Source organism: Wallemia mellicola (assembly GCF_000263375.1).
Source record: "Wallemia mellicola CBS 633.66 unplaced genomic scaffold WALSEscaffold_12, whole genome shotgun sequence".
NCBI classification, from domain to species: Eukaryota; Fungi; Basidiomycota; class Wallemiomycetes; order Wallemiales; family Wallemiaceae; genus Wallemia; species Wallemia mellicola.
This window is the reverse complement of record NW_006531969.1, coordinates 151032-170074: the sequence shown is the minus strand read 5'-3', so window position 1 is coordinate 170074 and position 19043 is coordinate 151032. Positions and strand designations below refer to the sequence as shown.

Sequence of the window (19043 nt, the reverse complement as noted above, 5' to 3'; positions counted from 1 at the left end):
TAAATAGGGTGATAAATACCAAAGACTATGCTCTCATACTTGGTATGCCTGGTACAGGTAAGACAACCACAATTGCAACCGCAATCATCGAGCTCGTTAAACGTGGTAAAAGCGTTCTGCTGGCTAGCTATACCCACTCAGCTGTTGATACCATTGTTAGAAAGCTAGAAGATACTAGTTTCAATATTCTAAGATTAGGTCAGAAAAGCAAAATCCATACGGACGTTTTGAAGTTTGCATTAACTGCTGACGAGAAAGTCCAGTCAATCGACGATCTTGACAGTCTTTTCATGAATCCGCCAGTAGTTGCTACGACCTGTTTAGGTGTGAACCACCCGTTGTTCACAAAAAGGAAATTCGATTACTGCATTGTTGACGAGGCTTCACAAATAACACTACCAGTCTGCTTAGGACCGATAAGGTTCTCCGAAAAATTCATTCTAGTCGGTGATCATTATCAATTGCCTCCATTAGTACGGAATGATTATGCTAGGAAAAACGGTCTAGATGTCAGCTTGTTTAAGAGATTATGCGATCATCATCCTGAATCTGTTGTTAGTTTAGCACATCAATATAGAATGGCTGAGGATATAATGCTGTTATCAAATCAGCTTGTTTATGATCACAAGTTGATATGTGGTAATGATGCTGTTGCTAAACAAAAGCTTGAATTGCCGAATGCAATCAAGTCTGAAAAATCCGAAGATGAAACGTGGTTAACGAGAGTGCTTCATCCTGAGTAGGTTTTGTTTTTCATAAATGAGACAAAAACTAACATAAGATTCAGTAATCGTGTAACATTCCTCAACACTGATGAGATACCAGCAAGGGAAACTATACATGGTGATTTAATTGAGAATTTTGGTGAAGCTGCGTTGGTCACGAGTATCACCGAGCAATTGATAAATCACGGTGTATTGGAAAATCAAATTGGTGTAATTAGCTTCTATCGTCAGCAAAATCGACAATTATCTACGAGACTTAAGAAATACAATCAGGTTGAACTTCTAACAGCTGATAAATCTCAAGGCAGAGATAAAGATTGTATAATCGTATCATTGTGTCGTTCAAATACGACTGGCCAAATAGGAGAGCTCCTGAATGATTGGAGAAGAATAAACGTTTCTTTAACTAGAGCGAGATCTAAGCTTATAGTTGTTGGGTCAGCAACAACGATCAGTAACTCAGACAAGCTGTGCAAATTTGTTCAACTGGTTGAAACGAAAGGCTGGTCAATTAATATACCACCCGATGCATTAAATGGTTGCGTATTCCCTAGTATGTCTGTTAAGTCGCCATTAACAGCATCAAATACTTCGCCATCATTCGTCAATTCCAGTTCACAGCTCGCTGTAACAAAATCACGGTCAAATTCACCCCTTAAATCGTCAAAAAGAAGGAAAACTATCAGTCAGAGTCCTGAAAAGGAGAATAAGAAGGTAAAGAAGGAGCCTAGATATTAGACCGTCTTCTCAATTAGTCAGGATGTTAGAAGCGAATGAAGTTGAATATGAATATTGTATTAAATTTGCATTTATTTATTATATACACTATTATCTTGTCATATCAAATTTGGGAATTCTTCCTTGACGAGTGCAGTCATGAACCCAAACGCAAGATCTTTCAATTTTAATCCATCAGCATCGTAGGCATACTTTGTTAGTAAATTGAAGCTTATCTCACCTATCTTTCTAGTGGCTTCGTCCCATCCTGGGCTACACCACCTCAAGCTCAACAACAACAACAACAGGAGCAACAATACACTCAAGGATATCCATATGCTCAACAGGGTGGCTATGGTGGATACCCATACGATCAACCATACAATCCTCAGCAAGGATATGCAGGATATGCACCACCAGCTATGCAGCCACAAATGCCAGAGCAACCACAGCAACCACAGAGGCTCTCAGCTAAAGAGCAAATGGAAATGATGTCTGGCAGCGGCGGTGGCGGTGCTAGCCAGCCAGTTTCGCTTTCACTCGGAGGTGCACCAGCCAAACCATCAGCGAAGGAATTATTAGAGCGTAAATCAGACACACCTGCAAAGTCTATGTCTATCAGTTTAGGTGGTGCTAAACCAAAACCAGCTGAAAAACCAGCAGCAGCAACCAAGGAAGCACCAAAAGAAGCACCAAAGGCCGCACCAGCACCAAAAGCTGCACCTGCGTCAGCTGCTGCGCCCCCAAAGGCTGCCACTCCACAACCAAAATCAGCTTCACCTGCACCATCAAAATCAAACGACACTTCAGGCACTAGCACTCCTGTCTCAAAATCCGCTATATTAGCAGCTCAAGGAAAGACAGACACAATCATCAAAGAATCAAGAGCTGCTGCAGATGCTGAAACTCTTAAGGATCTTTTCGGTGCAGACGGTGTTCAACCAAAACAGCATCTTAACGTTGTCTTCTGTGGTCACGTTGACGCTGGTAAATCAACAATGGGTGGTCAGCTTTTACATTTAACTGGTATGGTTGACAAACGTACTCTCGAAAAGTACGAGAAGGACGCTAAAGAAGCAGGTAGAGAATCTTGGTATTTATCTTGGGCATTAGACTCTACACCACAAGAAAGAGAAAAGGGTAAAACCGTCGAAGTTGGTAGAGCTTTCTTCGAAACCGAACAAAGAAGATACACAATCCTTGACGCACCAGGACACAAAGGTTACGTACCATCAATGATTTCAGGTGCTGCACAAGCAGATGTTGCAGTTTTGGTTATTTCTGCTAGAAAGGGTGAATTTGAAACTGGTTTCGAAAAGGGTGGTCAAACTAGAGAACACGTCGTTCTTGCAAAGACCGCAGGTGTTCAAAAAATGATCGTCGTCGTTAACAAGATGGATGAACCAACTGTACAATGGGACAAATCAAGATTTGATGAAATTGTCACAAAATTGAACCCATTCTTAAAGGGTTCTGGATTTAACCTCAAAACTGATGTCACTTACATTCCAGTTTCTGCATACTCTGGTGATAACATTAAAGAGCCAGTTTCCAAATCTAAGGTTGACTGGGTTGAAGGTCCAGCTTTAATTCCATTCTTAGATTCAATGCCATTGGTTGATAGAAATTTCAGCGCACCATTAATGATGCCAATCTCCGAAAAGTACAAGGATATGGGTACAATGGTCGTTGGTAAGATTGAATCTGGTACCCTTAAGGTTAATGACAAGTTAACATTAATGCCAAATAGAGATCAAGTTGAAGTTATGTCAATTGAAAATGAAGTTGACGAACCAGTTCCAATAGCTTTATGTGGTGATAACGTTAGACTGAAGCTGAGAGGTGTCGATGATGAAAACGTTCAAGTTGGTTTCGTCTTAACTGATCCTAAAAAACCAGTTAAAACAGTTAGACAATTTGAAGCTCAATTAGCTATTTTAGATCACAAGAACATTATTTGCGCTGGTTATGGTGCAATGATGCACTGTCACACACTCGCAGAGGAAGTAAACCTTGCAGCATTATTACACTATTATGATAAGAAGACAGGTAGAAAATCAAAGAAAGCACCACAATTCGCTAAGAAGGGTCAGAAGATCGTTGCATTATTAGAATCTACAGGTCCAGTTTGTGTTGAGAGATTCAATGATTACCCACAATTAGGTAGATTCACATTAAGAGATGAGGGTAAAACAGTTGCCATTGGTAAAATAACAAAACTTATTGAGAAGACTGAAACTGGTGAATTGGCGGATGTCTCAACTGGTGTTCAAGATATGGCAATTAACAAGTAAGCTGATTTTTTGAATTTATAGTTTTCGTTTTCTTTTTTTCATATACACAACATTTCTCGCTATATAATAATAAAAGTACAGTAGTAATACAAAGGAAGGCATATTAAATTTAGTCAACTAGAGTACCAGTTGACATGTAATTAGCTAAATTAGAAACTAATTGATCGTTTAGTTGTGTGGAACTAGTCTCTTGCTCTAATTGAACTCTCAATTTCCAATCATATTGATTCTTTATACGCTGTGTCAAAGAGTTTGCTCTTTTGCTACGCTCATCGTGAGCTTCTATAGTTGAAGTGACGTCTTGATTATTTAACTCTAAAGTATCAATGAGATCATTCTCATGTTGTTCAATGTGAGGGTATGGTTTAGTACGTAAAAGTACGTGTAAGATGTGTTCAACTGATTGATTTATTGGTTGCTTAGGAAAAACAGCGGATTTTAATAAAGAATTGTTCGGGTTCATTTCATTAGTTTGTGAAGCGATTAAGAATGAGTTTAAAATGTGGATATGACTAAGTAGATTGTTATATTTATTTAATATTTCAACCCTATAGTGATAAATTAAAGTATTTCAGAAAGAAAAACTAAATTACTCACCAATTTGGCATCTGAGTGTTTAACAAAACTAATTGAAAAGCTTGTAAACTCTCGAGGGATTGCGTTAACTTTAATTTTATTGATTCTAGCTGGTCTGTGTTCATGAAAGATGACGTATGAGAATAATTTTGAAGCCTGTCGACGCTCGCCATTACAGAATTCTTCAACCAGTCCACGTCAAATTAAAAAATGTCAGAAGTAGAGAAGCAAACAACTCAAAACGTCGAATCAAACGCAGAACCAACAGTTTCACAAAACTTAAAAGTTTTCGTTGGAAATTTACCTTTTAGCGTTAAAGATGATGGTTTGAAGGATTTGTGTAAGGATCACGGTGAAATGTGAGTAAAAGCTACAATAAATATACGTGAATGATAGTTAAACTATCACAATAGCACAGATGCTCAAATCATTCGTTTCGGTTCACGTTCAAAAGGTTTCGGTTTCGTTGATTACGCTACAAAAGAGCAAGCTGAAACCGCTGTAAAAGCTTTAAATGGACAAGACTACCAAGGTAGAACACTCGTTGTTGAAATTGCTAGACCAAAAGAACCAAAGGAGCCAAAGGAGCAAAGAATTGATGACTCCACACCTGAGCAAGAAACTGCTGCACCAAAACCAAAAACTAGAAAGCCAAGAAAGCAACAAAAGAAGAAATCACAAAACAAGTCCTCAGATTCCAACAAAGAAGAGTCAACTCAAACTGACGCATCAGCAGTTGAATCAACCCCAAAGGAGGAATCTAACGAACAAACACAAACAAAATCAAACAACCAAAAGAACAAAAAGAAGCAAAAGAAGCAACAACAACAACAACAGCAACAGCAACGCCAACCTCCAAAGGCACTTGGTGAACCACTCAACGACTCCGTTTTCGTAAACAACCTCCCATTCAGACATTATCAAGGTGAAGACAAGCCAAAGATTCCATACAAAGACCAACAACTGAGGGAGTTATTCGAGAGTAAAGGTATCCAAGTTGAGCAAGTTAGAGTTGTCAACAAGTCAAATCCAGTTACAAAGCGTTCAAGAGGTTTAGGTTTCGTTCAATTAAAGAACAGCACTGATCAAGAGAAGGCTATCAATGAATTGAACGGTACTGTCGTTGGTAGAAGAACTATCACCGTTAAGGTTGCAAAGGAGCGTCTTGAAGCCGCAGAAAAGCAAGAAGAAGCTACCGAACAACCAACTGAAGAAACTGGTGAAAAGAAGGATTAAATCTTTCTAATTACCAATTAACCTTTGCGTTCGGTAAACAAGATGAAAGTTTTCTAGCTTTATTACGCTTAGGTGAAAGTATGAAAAACCCAACCAAATCAAAACCTAATAAAAAGCTATGTTGTTTATAAAATAATTTTAAAATAAATCACATAATGCACTCTTTAGATAAGAACGATGATGATTGGTCAATTTAGATTGAGGAGTTTAGCAGCTTTAGCTAGAAATTATAGACAAACGAGACCATTATCGAAGTTAATTAGATACCCAGAGCCTAGTTATCTAGAAAAGGAAAGATCAGAGGGTTTAGATGTCGAAGTATTACCAACCGAATTGATGAAATTGACGATAACGGATTCTGCGAGTAATGTGAGTGGCAGTATTCAAACTAGTTACACTATCTTATTAGAAACTATAGCAATTAGAAAGAATATCAAACAAAGAAGGAAATACTCAATTAGCCTTACGAGTGGCGATTGAAAGTGGTGGTTGTCATGGATATCAATACAAGCTCGACTTGTTAGATAACTTTGACGACAGTATAGAGAAAGATGATTATAGATTTAGTGTCACAGATAAAGACAATGGTCCAAGTGTATTAGTTGACGCAGTATCATTTCAACTTTTAAAAGGATCAACATTGGATTTCTCTACAGAACTGATAGGCTCATCTTTTAAAATACTAAATAATCCTCAAGCACAAGGTAGTGGATGTGGTTGTGGTGTTTCAGTCTCTTTGTAAGCAATAAAAAAATGTAAATCTACTTTTCGACTACAACTAGATCATCATCATCAGACCTTGATGGTGGTTGGAGTGTGAATGGTGCAGGTGGCTCCGAGTTTGATGATTCTGCTGATAGTAACTTGAGGTGATATAACATATAAGAGTGTGTATAATCGATCAATTGTTGAACATCTTGTGAAGTCAAACCTTTGGTTGGAATAGGATCAAGAACCTTTATTTGAACAGTACCTCTTTCAAATTTCATGTCTTTTTTATCAAAGTTTGCAAGATGATAGTAGTTTTCACATAAAACAGGTACTAATGGTATTTGAGCTTGTATAGCTAAGTGGAAAGCGCCTTTCTTGAACGGCAATAATGAAGGTTCTTTCGTTGAACTTCTTGTACCCTCAGGGAAAATCCAGACGTTTATACCGTTATCTTTGATCTCGTTTGCGATACGATTGAAAGAGCTAATTGCACCTGTTCTGTCGCTTCTGTTGATGAAGACGGACTTGGATAAAGACATCCACCATCCTAGCAAAGGAATCTTTTTCAATTCTTGTTTAGCCATCATTGTTGTGTAATTTGGGAAAATCCTAGATAAGAAGAGAATGTCTAACATTGTTTGATGATTTGATATAATAATAGAAGACTTCTTGTTGTTTGAGTACTCTAATAACTTTTCCTCGTCCTTTACAACAAAATTCCAACCGAGGACCGGAGTAAATGTGTAATAGAATGATCTTGCTACGAAATGACTGAGTTGTTGTCTATATTGAGTTCCTAATGGGTATGCAATCAAACCGCATAGCAAACCGATGATGGAGTTTACAGCCAATCCAGTTGTATATAGGAGTGTGTGTATAACCAGTTTCATTTTTATAGAGTATCTACTCTTTGGCAGTACTATCAATGGTATAGAAATCAGTCCTAGTATTTTTGTGATCATCTGTGGTTTACTATCAAGAGGCACTCTGAGCTAAACTACTGAGGGTGTATTACTGACAAAAGTAAACAAAATAAAAAAGCAATTAAATGGAATTGATTTCTAAAGACAAACTGTAAATCAATACAGATACGTTGCTAACATTCTATTCATTTATTATTCATCATTTCTGCGTTGTATTCACTAAACCGTGCACCTATCCTCTCTGAATGCTTCAAGAACTTTCCTACGCAATTCTCTGAGCATGTTCTCTCATTTGTAGATAACGTCCTGCTAGTAAAATCTTCTGAACAGTCGTTAAAGCAGTTGAATACTAAATTTGAGTATAGTTTCATAAAATCTTTCATTTCCTTCTTCTGAATGTATTGCTGGTGTTGTTGTTAGTATAACTAGATGTATATCTATACGCTATCTTCTCACATTCAGCGCCATTCTTTCTGAGCTGTGTATATTTAATAAGAAATAAAGTAAATAAATAACGCCACTCACCCATTAAACCTGCTGAAATCCATCTTTCTTTATCGTTTCTATCAAAACATCTTCTACCTCTACTTCCATCCCACATCTGAATAAAAATTATGGCCGTCAGAACAGCATTCGAAAATAGTTCAGATATTGGTGTTTTCTCAAAGTTAACGAATAGTTACTGCCTTACTGCACTCGGTTCTACCAACTTCTACTCTTCCTTCGAAGCTGAATTAGCGGATGTCATCCCAGTCATACACACTTCAATAGCAGGTACAAGAATCATTGGTAGATTGACAGCTGGAAATAAGAACGGTTTACTCGTACCTTCTACAACTACAGATCAAGAGTTGCAACACTTGAGAAACTCACTCCCAGATAGCGTTAAGATACAAAGAGTTGAAGAGAGACTATCAGCTTTAGGTAATGTTATCACATGTAATGACTACGTCGCACTCGTTCATCCGGATATCGACTCTGAAACTGAAGAAATTATCGCTGACGTTTTGGGTGTTGAAGTTTTTAGACAAACTGTAGCGGAGAACGTTTTGGTTGGTAGTTATTGCTCTTTATCAAATCAAGGTGGTTTAGTTCATCCAAAGACTTCTATACAAGATCAAGATGAATTGTCTTCACTTTTGCAAGTCCCTCTAGCAGCAGGTACTATAAACAGAGGTAGCGACGTTTTAGGCGCTGGTTTAGTCGTTAATGATTGGATTGCCTTCACTGGTCAAGACACTACATCTACAGAAATTTCTGTTATTGAAGCTATATTCAAATTACAAGGACAAGAATCAACAGCCGTCGTTAACGATCTTAGAGATACTATCATTGATCAATACTCTTAAGAAGTATTGTTTTAATAAAATTTTTACATTTTTACCTGCTTTTTAGAAAATGTTGCATGATTTTACATTAACTTTAGTATTTATTTTATATTGTTTGATTAGTATGATTTCTATAACTCTAACTCTGGTTTAAAAATTCTACACACTTCATGAACATTCCGTGGTATAGACTCAAAAATGATATCATATTCTCGCTCACCAATTTACCATCAAGATGGAACAATTATTGCAATGGGGATTAACTAACTCTGTTAAAGAAGATGGTGATGCAGATGAACTCAAACGTATGACAGAAGAAGCTAAAGCTCAATCTGGACCTGGACAGAAGTACGATCCAGCTGTACTTGATAAAATATTAGGAAAATCTGATGCTGAAATGATGAAAGAAGCTATGTATGTAGCTGTAAATGATCAAGCTACACTAGACAATAGATTAATCGCATTAGACAATTTTGAAATGTTAGTAGAGCAAGTTGATAACGCAAAAAATATGAAGAAGATCGGCTTATGGGATCCAATTTATACTTTATTAAAGCACGATGAAGATGATATTAAGATTGCTGCTGCTGCTTGCACTGGTAGCGCAATAAACAATGATTACGATACGCAAGATACAGTAAGTTAGTTTCTTGACTATAGTATTTTATCATAACCTTCTAAACAGTTTATGGAGCTTGATCCTTTGCCCTTGTTTATTAGCTACCTCAATTCATCTAACAAATCATTACAAAATAAAGGTTTGTTCGTCAGCAAATAGGTCTGTTCTTTTACTGACAAACTGCAACAGCCGTCTTGAATATCTCTGGTTTACTCAAGCACAACCCAGTAGCGATTCACAGATTCGGTGTAGTAGACGGCTGGTCAGCATTAAGGAGGGCGTTGGAAGACACGAATAACATCAATCTACAACGCAAAGTTACATTCCTCTTGAATAGTCTTCTCTTATCTGATGATATAACAATGAGACCTGTAGATGGTCCAACGAGTACAGCAACAGGAGTTGCCATTCGTCAAGAAACACAGTTCCCAGGTGACAGAGAGCCACGTACAGCAAGTACGGAAGGCACCGTTAGTCAGGCACTTTATGATCATGGCATATTAGACTACCTTCTTAATACCCTACCACCAAATGAATCAGATTTGGATCTACAGGAGAAGGCACTCAGAGTTGTTATAACGCTCACCCAACAAACTAGCAAGAGAAAATCTAATGAAAAAGGATATATGACTCAAAATGTGAAATCCAAATTGAGAGAATGTTTCGCGGAAATAGACAAAACTGAACAAGCCAGTCAAGGAAGCTTGGAAAATTTGGGAATAACATCTAGTGAAATTGAACAAATGCAGGATTTACTTGGATGATTGACGTAAATTATTTGAAGAAGGCATCTTGTTTAAGTTCCTTGTATGAATCTCTGTCTAATGAATGTATTGCTACCTTTTTATCAAACTCTATATCCTCTATGAGAGCTTCTAAGGTCGAGTAGTCGAATTCAGGTCTGACGTAGCCAGTTACTATCACCCTCATGTTTTTACCATAGAAATCTTGGTTGTAAGGATGCATAATGTGAACTTCCTTGGTTCTAGGTCAGTGGATATAACAATACTCTATCAAATCAACGCACTGCTGTTAATTTCTCGTTCTTGTAGTAAGGATTCCATCCTACAGACATCGCCATAGGGTGAACTTCGTCGTTATCTACACCGTCTACTTTAGCCCAGCCGTAATAGACTCCGGTATTGGATGCTGCGTCTAATAATTTGAAGCTCTCGCAATAACTTTCTTCAGGTAAGTTGGCTGTCGGAATACCGAGTTCTTTGCTACCTCTTCCGAAACCTTTTTGTACTAAACCCTGCATTTTAAGCGGAAATGGCGCTGCTATCGGCTCTGGTCCAACGATTAATGGTCTCGTTCCCTCCGGCATCTTGATTGTTAGCTATCAACAAGTCAGGTAGAAAATATGAAGGAAATAATAGAGAATTTATATTTATCTGATATTCTCTTATCAGGGAATGGCCATAGTATTCTAAAAGATCTAAATATAGAAAGGATTGTTGCTGCTTTCAAAGGTGATTTACCAGGATATTCCGTGTGTATTTATTTATACAATCTATTCAATTAACTAGTATAAGTCGAATATAGAGGTTTACCAAGTGGCTGTCGATGACGACGACGAGGAAGACATCTTAGAACACATTCCAAACGTTATAAATTGGATCGATGAGGGTTTACAGCAAAGTATTCCAACTTTAGTCCTTTGTCAGGCTGGTGTAAGTCGCTCAGCGGCCATAGTAACTGCATATCTTATGCGCAAGAAAACCTTATCAGTGGAAGACGCACTCAGCTATCTGCAATCGGTCAGTCCATCTGCTGAGTATGTTTACAAACTCTTTCATCAATACAGCTAATATCAAATACAGTCCAAATCAGAATTTCAGACATCAGTTGAAGATTTTCGAGTTGGCTGGATATTCTACTTCAACTGAGAACCCACTCGTACGACGTTATAAACTGCTTCGTAAAGCTCGTACGATTTCTGGATATCAACAGGATGATGATGGTAGTAGTCTCCTGCAGCTATATCAACAAAGGCGGAGTATAAGCAAATCAACGGCGATAAGGTGTAAACAATGCAGGTATGTGTAGTTTATATCCATACACAGGAGTTTAGCTCAACTAAATAGGATGAAACTCGCTGGATATGAGGATATCGTTATGTATATCCCTTCATCGCCTTTCTATGTTGAAGCTGTGAGTTATCTTCTTCTATGACACAATTTAGTTAAATTAGTCATGAGCTTGAATGGATGGACCTGATTGGAGGAGAAGTATCTGGAAAGCTATATTGCCCTAATTCTAAATGTAAAAGCAAAGTGGGCACATATGATTGGACAGGTGTCAAGGATGGTCATTTAAATCAATATGTGAGTTTTCTGGATAAATTTTTCCCCCTTTACTAATCAATGAAGGTCACGCCAGCAATAATGTTACATCAGAATAAAAGCGAAGTATACCAAATTGGTGTTGCTGCTAATAACCCATTGTCATTACTTCGAGGAATAAATTAATTTTTATTTTCATTTTTTTTTCTCCCTGATTTTTTCTATGACAAAATTTGATGACGACACGCAGTCAGTTTTGATACGTTTTTCATTACCTCACAGATTATTACCTCAAGAAGAATGTCACAAATCGAAGACAAAACTCAATTAGATTTAGAACCGAATCCATTCGATCAGTCATTTGGTGCTTCAGATGATAAAGACCCAAAGCTGCCGTCAATTTCTTCACTTACACAACAACAACAACAACAACAACAACAGCAACAGCAACAACAAAATGCACCACCACAACAAAATCAATTGGGACCTTCACAAGCACAGCTCCAAGCTCAAGCTCAAGCCCAAGCCCAGGCTGCTTCCGCTGTACCAACAAGTTTGCGCTCAGGTCCACTCAGTCCGGCAATGTTGCAAGGTCCAGCACAGCAGAATAACCCATTCGAAGCTTCTTTTGCACAGAACCAACATCTTAAAACTGGTTTGACCCCTCTCCCAGGTGGACAATATCAACCACAATCACCAAACACTGCCTTTTTCCAAATGAATATGGTACAGCCACCTGCTTTAACACCTAACACTGTCAGCGCTATTAACGGTGTTGTCGCCTCTTTCGATGGGAACGATCGTCCAAATAACGGCGAAAATTCTGATGCTTTCCAAAATTACAGAGCATTCCAGTCACAAGAAAACAAAGAAGCTCTTGAGCCTCCACATCATCAGCAACGTTATGAAAGAAACTCAGGAGATGCCGCCGCCAATGCCGCCAATGGTCTTTTCTTATTGTCACAAGCAAGTAGACACGAACAAAGCTCGGTTGAAAGTCCTGAGGTCGATGTAGGTCAGAAGAGGAAAGCTGAATCTTTATCTGCTCCTTCCCCACCAGTAAACAGGAAGAGAGGTCCTGGCGCTACTAGAGGTAGGGGTAGAAGATCGAATGCTGCCAAGAGGGAAGACGATTATGACGATGATGATGATGACGCATTCGAGGACGATGATGATGCAATGCTTCCTCCATCAACTAGAGCTGGCAGTGTTACTCGTGGTAGTGAGTTTTTTTTTTGCATCCGGTGTTAAAATTTTGACATTCCCAGCAGATCCTAACAAGGCTGAAATGACAGACGATGAAAAACGCAAAAACTTCCTTGAAAGGAATCGTCAGGCAGCACTTAAATGTCGTCAAAGGAAAAAAGCATGGTTGCAACAATTGCAACAAAAAGTCGAATTCCTTCAAACTGATAATGAAGCATTACAGCAAACAGTTGTAGCACTTAGAGAGGAAATTGGCGTCTTGAGGAACGTATTGTCGCAACACTCTGGATGTAACGTTGCACAAGCTCAACAAACGGGACAGTCGTCTGGAGCTCAAAGCGCACAATCACAACATCAAAGTCAACCTTCAAGTAGTATGCTCTCACCACTTCCAATTCAAGCTCAACATCAGCAGTTACATCCACATCAAGCTCAAGCTCAAGCTCAACATGCTGCTGCTCAAAGAGCTATTTATTAGGTTATTACTGAAATCAGTCATTTCCACTATGTATTCACGACAGTTTCTCTTAGTTTTTCCCTAAAGGTCTTTTTCTTTTTTAATATTATACGTGTACTCCTTAAAGAAATTATATATAAATTAGTCATGTATACTAATATTACAACCTATTTTGGTACGGGAGATAGATCTGACTCTCTTCTTGGTGATGGTGAGCGTGAATATGATGGTGAACGTGAGCGAGGACGTGGTGAATACGATCTTCTATCGTTGTAGTATGGTGAATCTGACCTTCTTCTCGGTGGCGATCTCGACCTGTCTCTAGAATCGTATGAAGGTGATCTGCGTCTGCCATCTTCGTAGCTAGGTGATCTTCTCCTATATCTCTCTCTTTCGTCGAGTTCCCTTTCGACCTGTCTCCTTGATCTCTCTCTAGCGTCTCGCTCTCTCTGAATTTTCTCAACTTCGTGGTGTTCTCTCCTTTCGATTCTCTCAATCCTTTTACGTTCTTGTAATTCTCTATCAAAGGCATCACCTTCTTTGTAATTACCTCTTGTACCGAATGCGTGGTTTATACGTTGCATTTCTAATGCTTTTGCAGCTGCTATTGCGTGTCTTTCATGGCCTTTGAATTGCTTATTCGAAGTGGCTGAAACTGGTTTTGCTAGCAACTGTTGACGTAGAGCATCTGCTTTGTCTTCAATTTCACCCTCTGGTACACCCTTCTCTTCTAAATCATCCTTTAACTCTAAAACCGCGATTTCAACTTTACGCTTCTGTTCATGTTCAAGAATAGATCTATCTGGAGATCTAGATCTAGCAGATATTTCTTCTTTGTAGGTAGATTGCTGTTCACGGGGTTTGATGTAGGCTAGATTACGTTGTATATAACCGTTCGTACCACTTCCACGAGCTGAAGGTAAACCAATACCGTTATACCTTTTAGTGTTGAATTAGATAGTGTATTTTAAATTATAATTTAACTCACATTTATTTAGATCTTGATAGTCACTCTTTAACGATATCTGCCATGAGTTATAGGAAAATTTACACTTCAATTGGTTGCAATCGTTCTTCTAACGCAGCTGATGTTGATAGCCAAGGTTTAATCGCATTCGGTGCAGGTTCTTACCTCTCTATCTGGAATCCTAATGATAAATTGTCAAACGGTGTAAAGCAAACCTATAGTGGACATAAAGGCGACGTTAGAATTGTCAAATACTTGCAATCAGGTAGAGAATCGAAGGATATCATATCTGGATGTACTTCTGGTCAATTGATTTTATGGAAGAACAACAATGAAGAATATGAGAACGTTGTAACTGTAGACGCACACGAGAAGTCTATCTCTGCTGTAGGTACGTTAAGAGCACCAATTGTCGATAGAACCGGCTACCTCGTCGCTTCTGCTGGATCTGAATCTTCACTCAAGATCTGGAATATCGTCGACAAAGAAGCAAACCTATTACAATCTATCGACCTTAATGGTAAATTCGTCTTGGATATTACCTTATCATTACTTCCTCATTCAAAAACACCTGTTATGGCTTTATCTTTGACCAATAACAGAATAGAGATTTGGACAATGCATAATGACTCTTTCGTAAAGTCATTAAGTTTGGAAGGTCACGAAGATTGGGTTAGAGCGCTCACTTTTGGTACTTTCTCGACAGAACATGGTGATAACCTCGTCCTCGCTAGTGGTTCTCAAGATGGATACATTCGTCTTTGGAATATAAGCACCCATTCCACTCAAAACAGGGAGAACAAGGAGAATGTACATATTGATAAGACTACTCTCAACAGCGCCCTCCTCGATGACTTTGAAAGAAAGATGGAAGAGGCTGACGCCAATTCTTCTAGTCTATCGACTAAATCCCATGTATTCACTGATCATAATGACAACAAACAGTACGTATATCATAGGATCTGAATTATGTTAACAACTCTCAACAGATATAAGCTCAATTTCGAGGCTTTGTTACTTGGCCACGACAGTTGGATTACTGGTCTTCACTGGCATCCAATACAATGGGAATCAGAGAACAAGTACACTCAACCACAATACCTCTTGAGTGCATCTGCCGATAAATCTATGATCTTGTGGTCACCACAATCCGATGGTCTTTGGATGAATGAGAGACGTTTCGGTGAATTTGGTACAGGTGGTTTAGGATTTTTTGGTGGATTATTCTCTAAAGATGGTAAAGAGGTCTTCGCACATGGTTTAAATGGTAGTTTCCACAGGTGGGCACATTCACCCCAAGATGGACTTTGGCAACCAAAACTAGCAATTACTGGACATGCAAGTCCCGTGAAAGATGTTCAATGGGATCCAGATAATCAATTCTTTATGTCAGCTTCAACTGACCAAACGACGAGATTACACGGTGCCTGGAAGCGTAACGAAGTTGAAACATGGCATGAACTCAACAGACCTCAATCACATGGTTACGATATCCAAGCAATTGCCTTCATTGATGGTGACTCAACTAAGCTTGCTACAGCTGCTGATGAGAAAATTGTTAGAACGTTCGACGCTCCTAAAGGATGGATAAGAAGTGCTAAAAAGCTTGGTGTTCTTTCAAATGATATTGATGAAGAGTCTAGACCACTTGGTGCATCCCTCCCACCTCAATCGCTTTCTAACAGACTTGTCAAAAACGATGAGCATCCTGAAGAACAAGATAAAGATTGGAGTTTAAGTCACACTTACGGAAACCAAATGGAAAAGCCACCAGTTGAGGAACAATTGGTAACTAGTCTTTGGCCAGAATCTAACAAGTTGTTCGGGCATGGTTACGAGTTGTTCAGTATCGCTGCTGCTCATCACTCAAGTCTCTTAGCTACAGCTTGTAAATCACAATCTGCTAAACATGCAGTAGTTAGAATAACAGATGCAATCAAAGGTGTTCACTATGGTAACCCACTTGAAGGACACGCTTTGACAGTAACAAGGATACAATTCTCACCTGATGATCAACTAATTCTGAGCGTTAGTAGAGATAGAACGTGGAGACTATTTGAAAAGTCATCGGAAACTGAGGAATATTTACCTGTTGCTGCTGATAAATCTCATGGGCGTATTATTTGGGATTGTTGTTTCAGTGATTGTGGTAGAGTATTTGCTACAGCATCACGTGATAAAACTGTTAGAGTTTGGTCAAGAACAGGATTTGATAATAAAAACTGGAAAACGATATCTACTCTTAAATTTGATGAGCCTGCTACAGCTGTATCAATGTCAAGAAATAATTTAGTTATAGGGTTAGAAAGTGGTCTGATTGAAGTCTATACAAAAGGAGAAGAAAATTTTGACAATTGGACTAAGACACACATTATAAAAGAACATATTGGATTCATTAATAGAGTCTCAATAAAGCAAAATAGATTATTAAGTTGCTCAGAGGATAATAAAATAACTTTAATAGAACTGTAAATAATAAGTGATTTTTTATTTTTATTCTCTAAATCATACGATGTTCGTAAACGCAATTCAAAATAAGCTGAAGCCCTCTTCGTTCACAACAATATTTAGAAGAATGTCAACAGGACGTGAAGTTTATATCGCAGCTGCTCAACGTACACCAATAGCTTCTATCAATGGTGCATTAGCAACTGTAACCGCACCACAATTGGGTGTTGTAGCAGTTAAGAAGGCACTTGAGAACTCTGGTGTACCAGCAGACGCTGTAGAAGAATTATACTTCGGTCAAGTACTTCAAGCTGGCTGCGGTCAATCACCTGCACGTCAAGTCGTCATCGGTTCAGGTTTGCCTGATTCAGTTGATGCTACAACTATCAACAAAGTATGTGCATCAGGTATGAAAGCTATCAACTTGGGTGCACAATCAATCAGACTCGGTGAAAGGGATGTCGTCATCGCAGGTGGTATGGAATCTATGTCAAATGCACCATACCTCCTTCCACGTCAAAAAGCACCTGTTGGACACTTCCAAACTATTGACGCTATCGTTGGTGATGGTCTCTGGGATGTTTACAACAATGTCCACATGGGTAACTGTGCTGAATCAGCTGCTAAGAAGTTTGATGTTACTAGAGAAGATCAAGATAACTATGCTATTGAATCATACAGGTGGGTAACTTAGACTATTTATGATTTTACTAACGCCACTCCCTTAAGACGCTCAGCTGACGCTTGGAAGAACGGTCGCTTCGAAGAGGAAATTGCCGAAGTTGTCGTAAAGACCCGTAAAGGAGATGTAATCGTTAAGGAAGACGAGGAATACAAGAAGATTCTTTTAGACAAAGTTCCAACTCTCCGTCCAGCATTCCAGAAGGAAGGTGGTACCGTCACACCAGCAAACGCATCAACATTAAACGATGGTGCATCAGCTTTAGTTTTGATCAGCAAAGAGAAGGCTGAAGAATTGGGCATCAAGCCAATCGCAAAGTTGATCTCACAAGCTGATGCTGCAATGGCACCAATTGATTTCCCAATTGCACCAACTAAGGCTCTTCCAATTGCACTTCAAAGAGCTAACGTTGAGGTTAAAGATATCGCCAAATTTGAAATCAACGAGGCTTTCTCAGCTGTCGCCAAGGTCGCAGAGAAGGCACTCAACCTTGACCCATCAAAGGTTAACGTCAATGGTGGTGCAGTAAGCTTAGGTCACCCAATTGGTAACTCAGGTTCTAGAATTGTCGTCAGCTTGATCCACCAATTAGCCGCAGGTGAGAAAGGTGCAGCTGCTATCTGTAACGGTGGTGGTGCAGCAACTGCTCTCGTTTTAGAAAAGCTCTAGAATTGTTTTCTATTTAGGATCTTTTTATATAATTTAGCTAGCATATACTTTGAAATATATCCACATTTTACAAAACTATAACTTTTACTTCTGTTTGTTCACGAAATTTGCTAACTCTTCTTCAGGAGTGTGGTCACGTCCATTCCAACATTCCTGACCATTTACTAGTTTAACTGTTGGTAGTCCGTCTTTTTCAATAGTATAACCAGCAGATATTGTACCGCATATAGCAGCTTTTCTAATATCACCATTATACTTATTCAAACCACCTGTGAATCCACCTAGGAAAGCATTACCGGCACCAGTGACGTCAACGACTTTCTCTTGATTGTGTATATGAAGCGCTTCAACCCAGAAAGCCATTCCTGGTATACTAATGTATGAACCTAGCTTTCCACATCTTAAGATGACATTCTTAGCATGTATTTCATTGTGTATCTTCTTTGTTAGCTCTTCGCATTTTTCTAGTGTATTAGGTTCATCTAAGCCAAACATTTCTGCAGCTTCAGTGTGATTGGGAGATAAGAACAAATTTTCATCAGCTTCCTCTATTGTTTCTCTAAGTTTTTGACTATTAGTCGGTATCATAGCTTCTGGAAGTGGCTCATAAATGTATTTTACATTCCAATTCAAAGTTTTTGCTTCCTTTATTATATCAGTTTGGCGTACTGGTGAACAAACACTATGAATGTATTTAGGTGATTTGTGTAATTTCATTTGATGATAATCACTCAAATTCAATCTATTACGAGGTGTTAAATATTCGAATTCTCTTCTTTGACCTGTGTATTTGTTTACTGCTCTGGTTGTAGCTTTCTTAGGATCTGCACGAAGGATGAACATTCTATTTGATTTATCATGTTCATAACTCTCTAATGTATTTTCAGTTTCTTTGTCGAAATCACTCCCCGTGTCTACAATCTGACCAAGTTTTGTTGGTTCTGTCCACATTCTACTACCAATTATAGCGTAAGTCCCTATCAATAGTGAGAATATCCTTTCATAAACACCACAACTAACCGCCACCACCTATTTGTGAGCTTGTTTGCTTGCTAGTATCTAGTTCTCCGTTCAAATGACGATATTCAAATTCATCAACGATGAACATCCCCAGAGTGATTATATCTTTACTGTTGAATTAATAATGATACGTCAATATTATTATGTTCACCTTTCTCTAAACTCATGGTGTACTTAACA

At 38.6% G+C, this 19043-nt stretch overlaps 15 protein-coding genes across 15 annotated transcripts; 9 read left to right on the top strand and 6 right to left on the bottom strand.

Moving 5' to 3' along the window:
* The first annotated feature begins 1589 nt into the window (after positions 1 to 1589).
* Positions 1590 to 3794, top strand: WALSEDRAFT_46598 (hypothetical protein). The gene is made up of 2 exons (XM_006958767.1): positions 1590 to 1645; positions 1696 to 3794. Exons 1-2 carry the CDS (start codon positions 1602 to 1604, stop codon positions 3734 to 3736), a joined length of 2085 nt encoding a protein of 694 aa, XP_006958829.1. The 5' UTR covers positions 1590 to 1601; the 3' UTR covers positions 3737 to 3794.
* A 39-nt stretch (positions 3795 to 3833) lies between these two features.
* On the bottom strand, positions 3834 to 4437 carry WALSEDRAFT_60604 (hypothetical protein; the record flags this gene model as incomplete). Its single annotated transcript, XM_006958766.1, has 2 exons — positions 3834 to 4284; positions 4334 to 4437. The coding sequence occupies 2 exons, from the start codon at positions 4435 to 4437 to the stop codon at positions 3846 to 3848; spliced, it is 543 nt and encodes a 180-aa protein (XP_006958828.1). The 3' UTR covers positions 3834 to 3845.
* An 85-nt stretch (positions 4438 to 4522) lies between these two features.
* WALSEDRAFT_19471 (hypothetical protein) lies at positions 4523 to 4891 on the top strand (the record flags this gene model as incomplete). The annotated part of the gene is made up of 2 exons (XM_006958680.1): positions 4523 to 4671; positions 4726 to 4891. Coding segments are annotated over 2 exons (315 nt in total), but the record flags the coding sequence as incomplete, so codon positions are not given.
* An 823-nt stretch (positions 4892 to 5714) lies between these two features.
* On the top strand, positions 5715 to 6319 carry WALSEDRAFT_32872 (hypothetical protein). The gene is made up of 2 exons (XM_006958765.1): positions 5715 to 5917; positions 5967 to 6319. The coding sequence occupies exons 1-2, from the start codon at positions 5726 to 5728 to the stop codon at positions 6288 to 6290; spliced, it is 516 nt and encodes a 171-aa protein (XP_006958827.1). The 5' UTR covers positions 5715 to 5725; the 3' UTR covers positions 6291 to 6319.
* Positions 6275 to 7236, bottom strand: WALSEDRAFT_60601 (1-acylglycerol-3-phosphate O). Its single transcript, XM_006958764.1, has one exon. The coding sequence runs from the start codon at positions 7219 to 7221 to the stop codon at positions 6310 to 6312; it is 912 nt and encodes a 303-aa protein (XP_006958826.1). The 5' UTR covers positions 7222 to 7236; the 3' UTR covers positions 6275 to 6309.
* Positions 7237 to 7278: 42 nt separating this feature from the next.
* Positions 7279 to 7730, bottom strand: WALSEDRAFT_69300 (mitochondrial import inner membrane translocase subunit TIM9; the record flags this gene model as incomplete). Its single annotated transcript, XM_006958763.1, has 3 exons — positions 7279 to 7586; positions 7639 to 7660; positions 7708 to 7730. The coding sequence occupies 3 exons, from the start codon at positions 7728 to 7730 to the stop codon at positions 7368 to 7370; spliced, it is 264 nt and encodes an 87-aa protein (XP_006958825.1). The 3' UTR covers positions 7279 to 7367.
* A 10-nt stretch (positions 7731 to 7740) lies between these two features.
* Positions 7741 to 8595, top strand: WALSEDRAFT_60599 (translation initiation factor 6). The gene has a single exon (XM_006958762.1). The coding sequence runs from the start codon at positions 7797 to 7799 to the stop codon at positions 8529 to 8531; it is 735 nt and encodes a 244-aa protein (XP_006958824.1). The 5' UTR covers positions 7741 to 7796; the 3' UTR covers positions 8532 to 8595.
* A 164-nt stretch (positions 8596 to 8759) lies between these two features.
* On the top strand, positions 8760 to 9970 carry WALSEDRAFT_60598 (Fes1-domain-containing protein). The gene is made up of 3 exons (XM_006958761.1): positions 8760 to 9147; positions 9196 to 9268; positions 9319 to 9970. Exons 1-3 carry the CDS (start codon positions 8818 to 8820, stop codon positions 9891 to 9893), a joined length of 978 nt encoding a protein of 325 aa, XP_006958823.1. The 5' UTR covers positions 8760 to 8817; the 3' UTR covers positions 9894 to 9970.
* Positions 9904 to 10456, bottom strand: WALSEDRAFT_51687 (riboflavin kinase; the record flags this gene model as incomplete). The annotated part of the gene is made up of 2 exons (XM_006958760.1): positions 9904 to 10107; positions 10157 to 10456. The coding sequence occupies 2 exons, from the start codon at positions 10454 to 10456 to the stop codon at positions 9904 to 9906; spliced, it is 504 nt and encodes a 167-aa protein (XP_006958822.1).
* WALSEDRAFT_38909 (phosphatases II) lies at positions 10222 to 11604 on the top strand. The gene is made up of 6 exons (XM_006958759.1): positions 10222 to 10621; positions 10665 to 10906; positions 10953 to 11168; positions 11217 to 11283; positions 11331 to 11456; positions 11502 to 11604. Exons 1-6 carry the CDS (start codon positions 10493 to 10495, stop codon positions 11598 to 11600), a joined length of 879 nt encoding a protein of 292 aa, XP_006958821.1. The 5' UTR covers positions 10222 to 10492; the 3' UTR covers positions 11601 to 11604.
* A 110-nt stretch (positions 11605 to 11714) lies between these two features.
* Positions 11715 to 13240, top strand: WALSEDRAFT_69295 (hypothetical protein; the record flags this gene model as incomplete). The annotated part of the gene is made up of 2 exons (XM_006958758.1): positions 11715 to 12636; positions 12683 to 13240. 2 exons carry the CDS (start codon positions 11715 to 11717, stop codon positions 13096 to 13098), a joined length of 1338 nt encoding a protein of 445 aa, XP_006958820.1. The 3' UTR covers positions 13099 to 13240.
* Positions 13198 to 14109, bottom strand: WALSEDRAFT_54726 (cwf21-domain-containing protein; the record flags this gene model as incomplete). The annotated part of the gene is made up of 2 exons (XM_006958757.1): positions 13198 to 14016; positions 14090 to 14109. 2 exons carry the CDS (start codon positions 14107 to 14109, stop codon positions 13245 to 13247), a joined length of 792 nt encoding a protein of 263 aa, XP_006958819.1. The 3' UTR covers positions 13198 to 13244.
* On the top strand, positions 14108 to 16563 carry WALSEDRAFT_38904 (WD40 repeat-like protein; the record flags this gene model as incomplete). Its single annotated transcript, XM_006958756.1, has 2 exons — positions 14108 to 14988; positions 15034 to 16563. The coding sequence occupies 2 exons, from the start codon at positions 14108 to 14110 to the stop codon at positions 16514 to 16516; spliced, it is 2364 nt and encodes a 787-aa protein (XP_006958818.1). The 3' UTR covers positions 16517 to 16563.
* Positions 16564 to 16580: 17 nt separating this feature from the next.
* Positions 16581 to 17911, top strand: WALSEDRAFT_32865 (peroxisomal 3-ketoacyl-CoA-thiolase). Its single transcript, XM_006958755.1, has 2 exons — positions 16581 to 17173; positions 17222 to 17911. Exons 1-2 carry the CDS (start codon positions 16620 to 16622, stop codon positions 17841 to 17843), a joined length of 1176 nt encoding a protein of 391 aa, XP_006958817.1. The 5' UTR covers positions 16581 to 16619; the 3' UTR covers positions 17844 to 17911.
* Positions 17885 to 19030, bottom strand: WALSEDRAFT_69292 (Ribokinase-like protein; the record flags this gene model as incomplete). The annotated part of the gene is made up of 3 exons (XM_006958754.1): positions 17885 to 18820; positions 18864 to 18968; positions 19015 to 19030. The coding sequence occupies 3 exons, from the start codon at positions 19028 to 19030 to the stop codon at positions 17928 to 17930; spliced, it is 1014 nt and encodes a 337-aa protein (XP_006958816.1). The 3' UTR covers positions 17885 to 17927.
* Between the last annotated feature and the right edge of the window lie 13 nt (positions 19031 to 19043).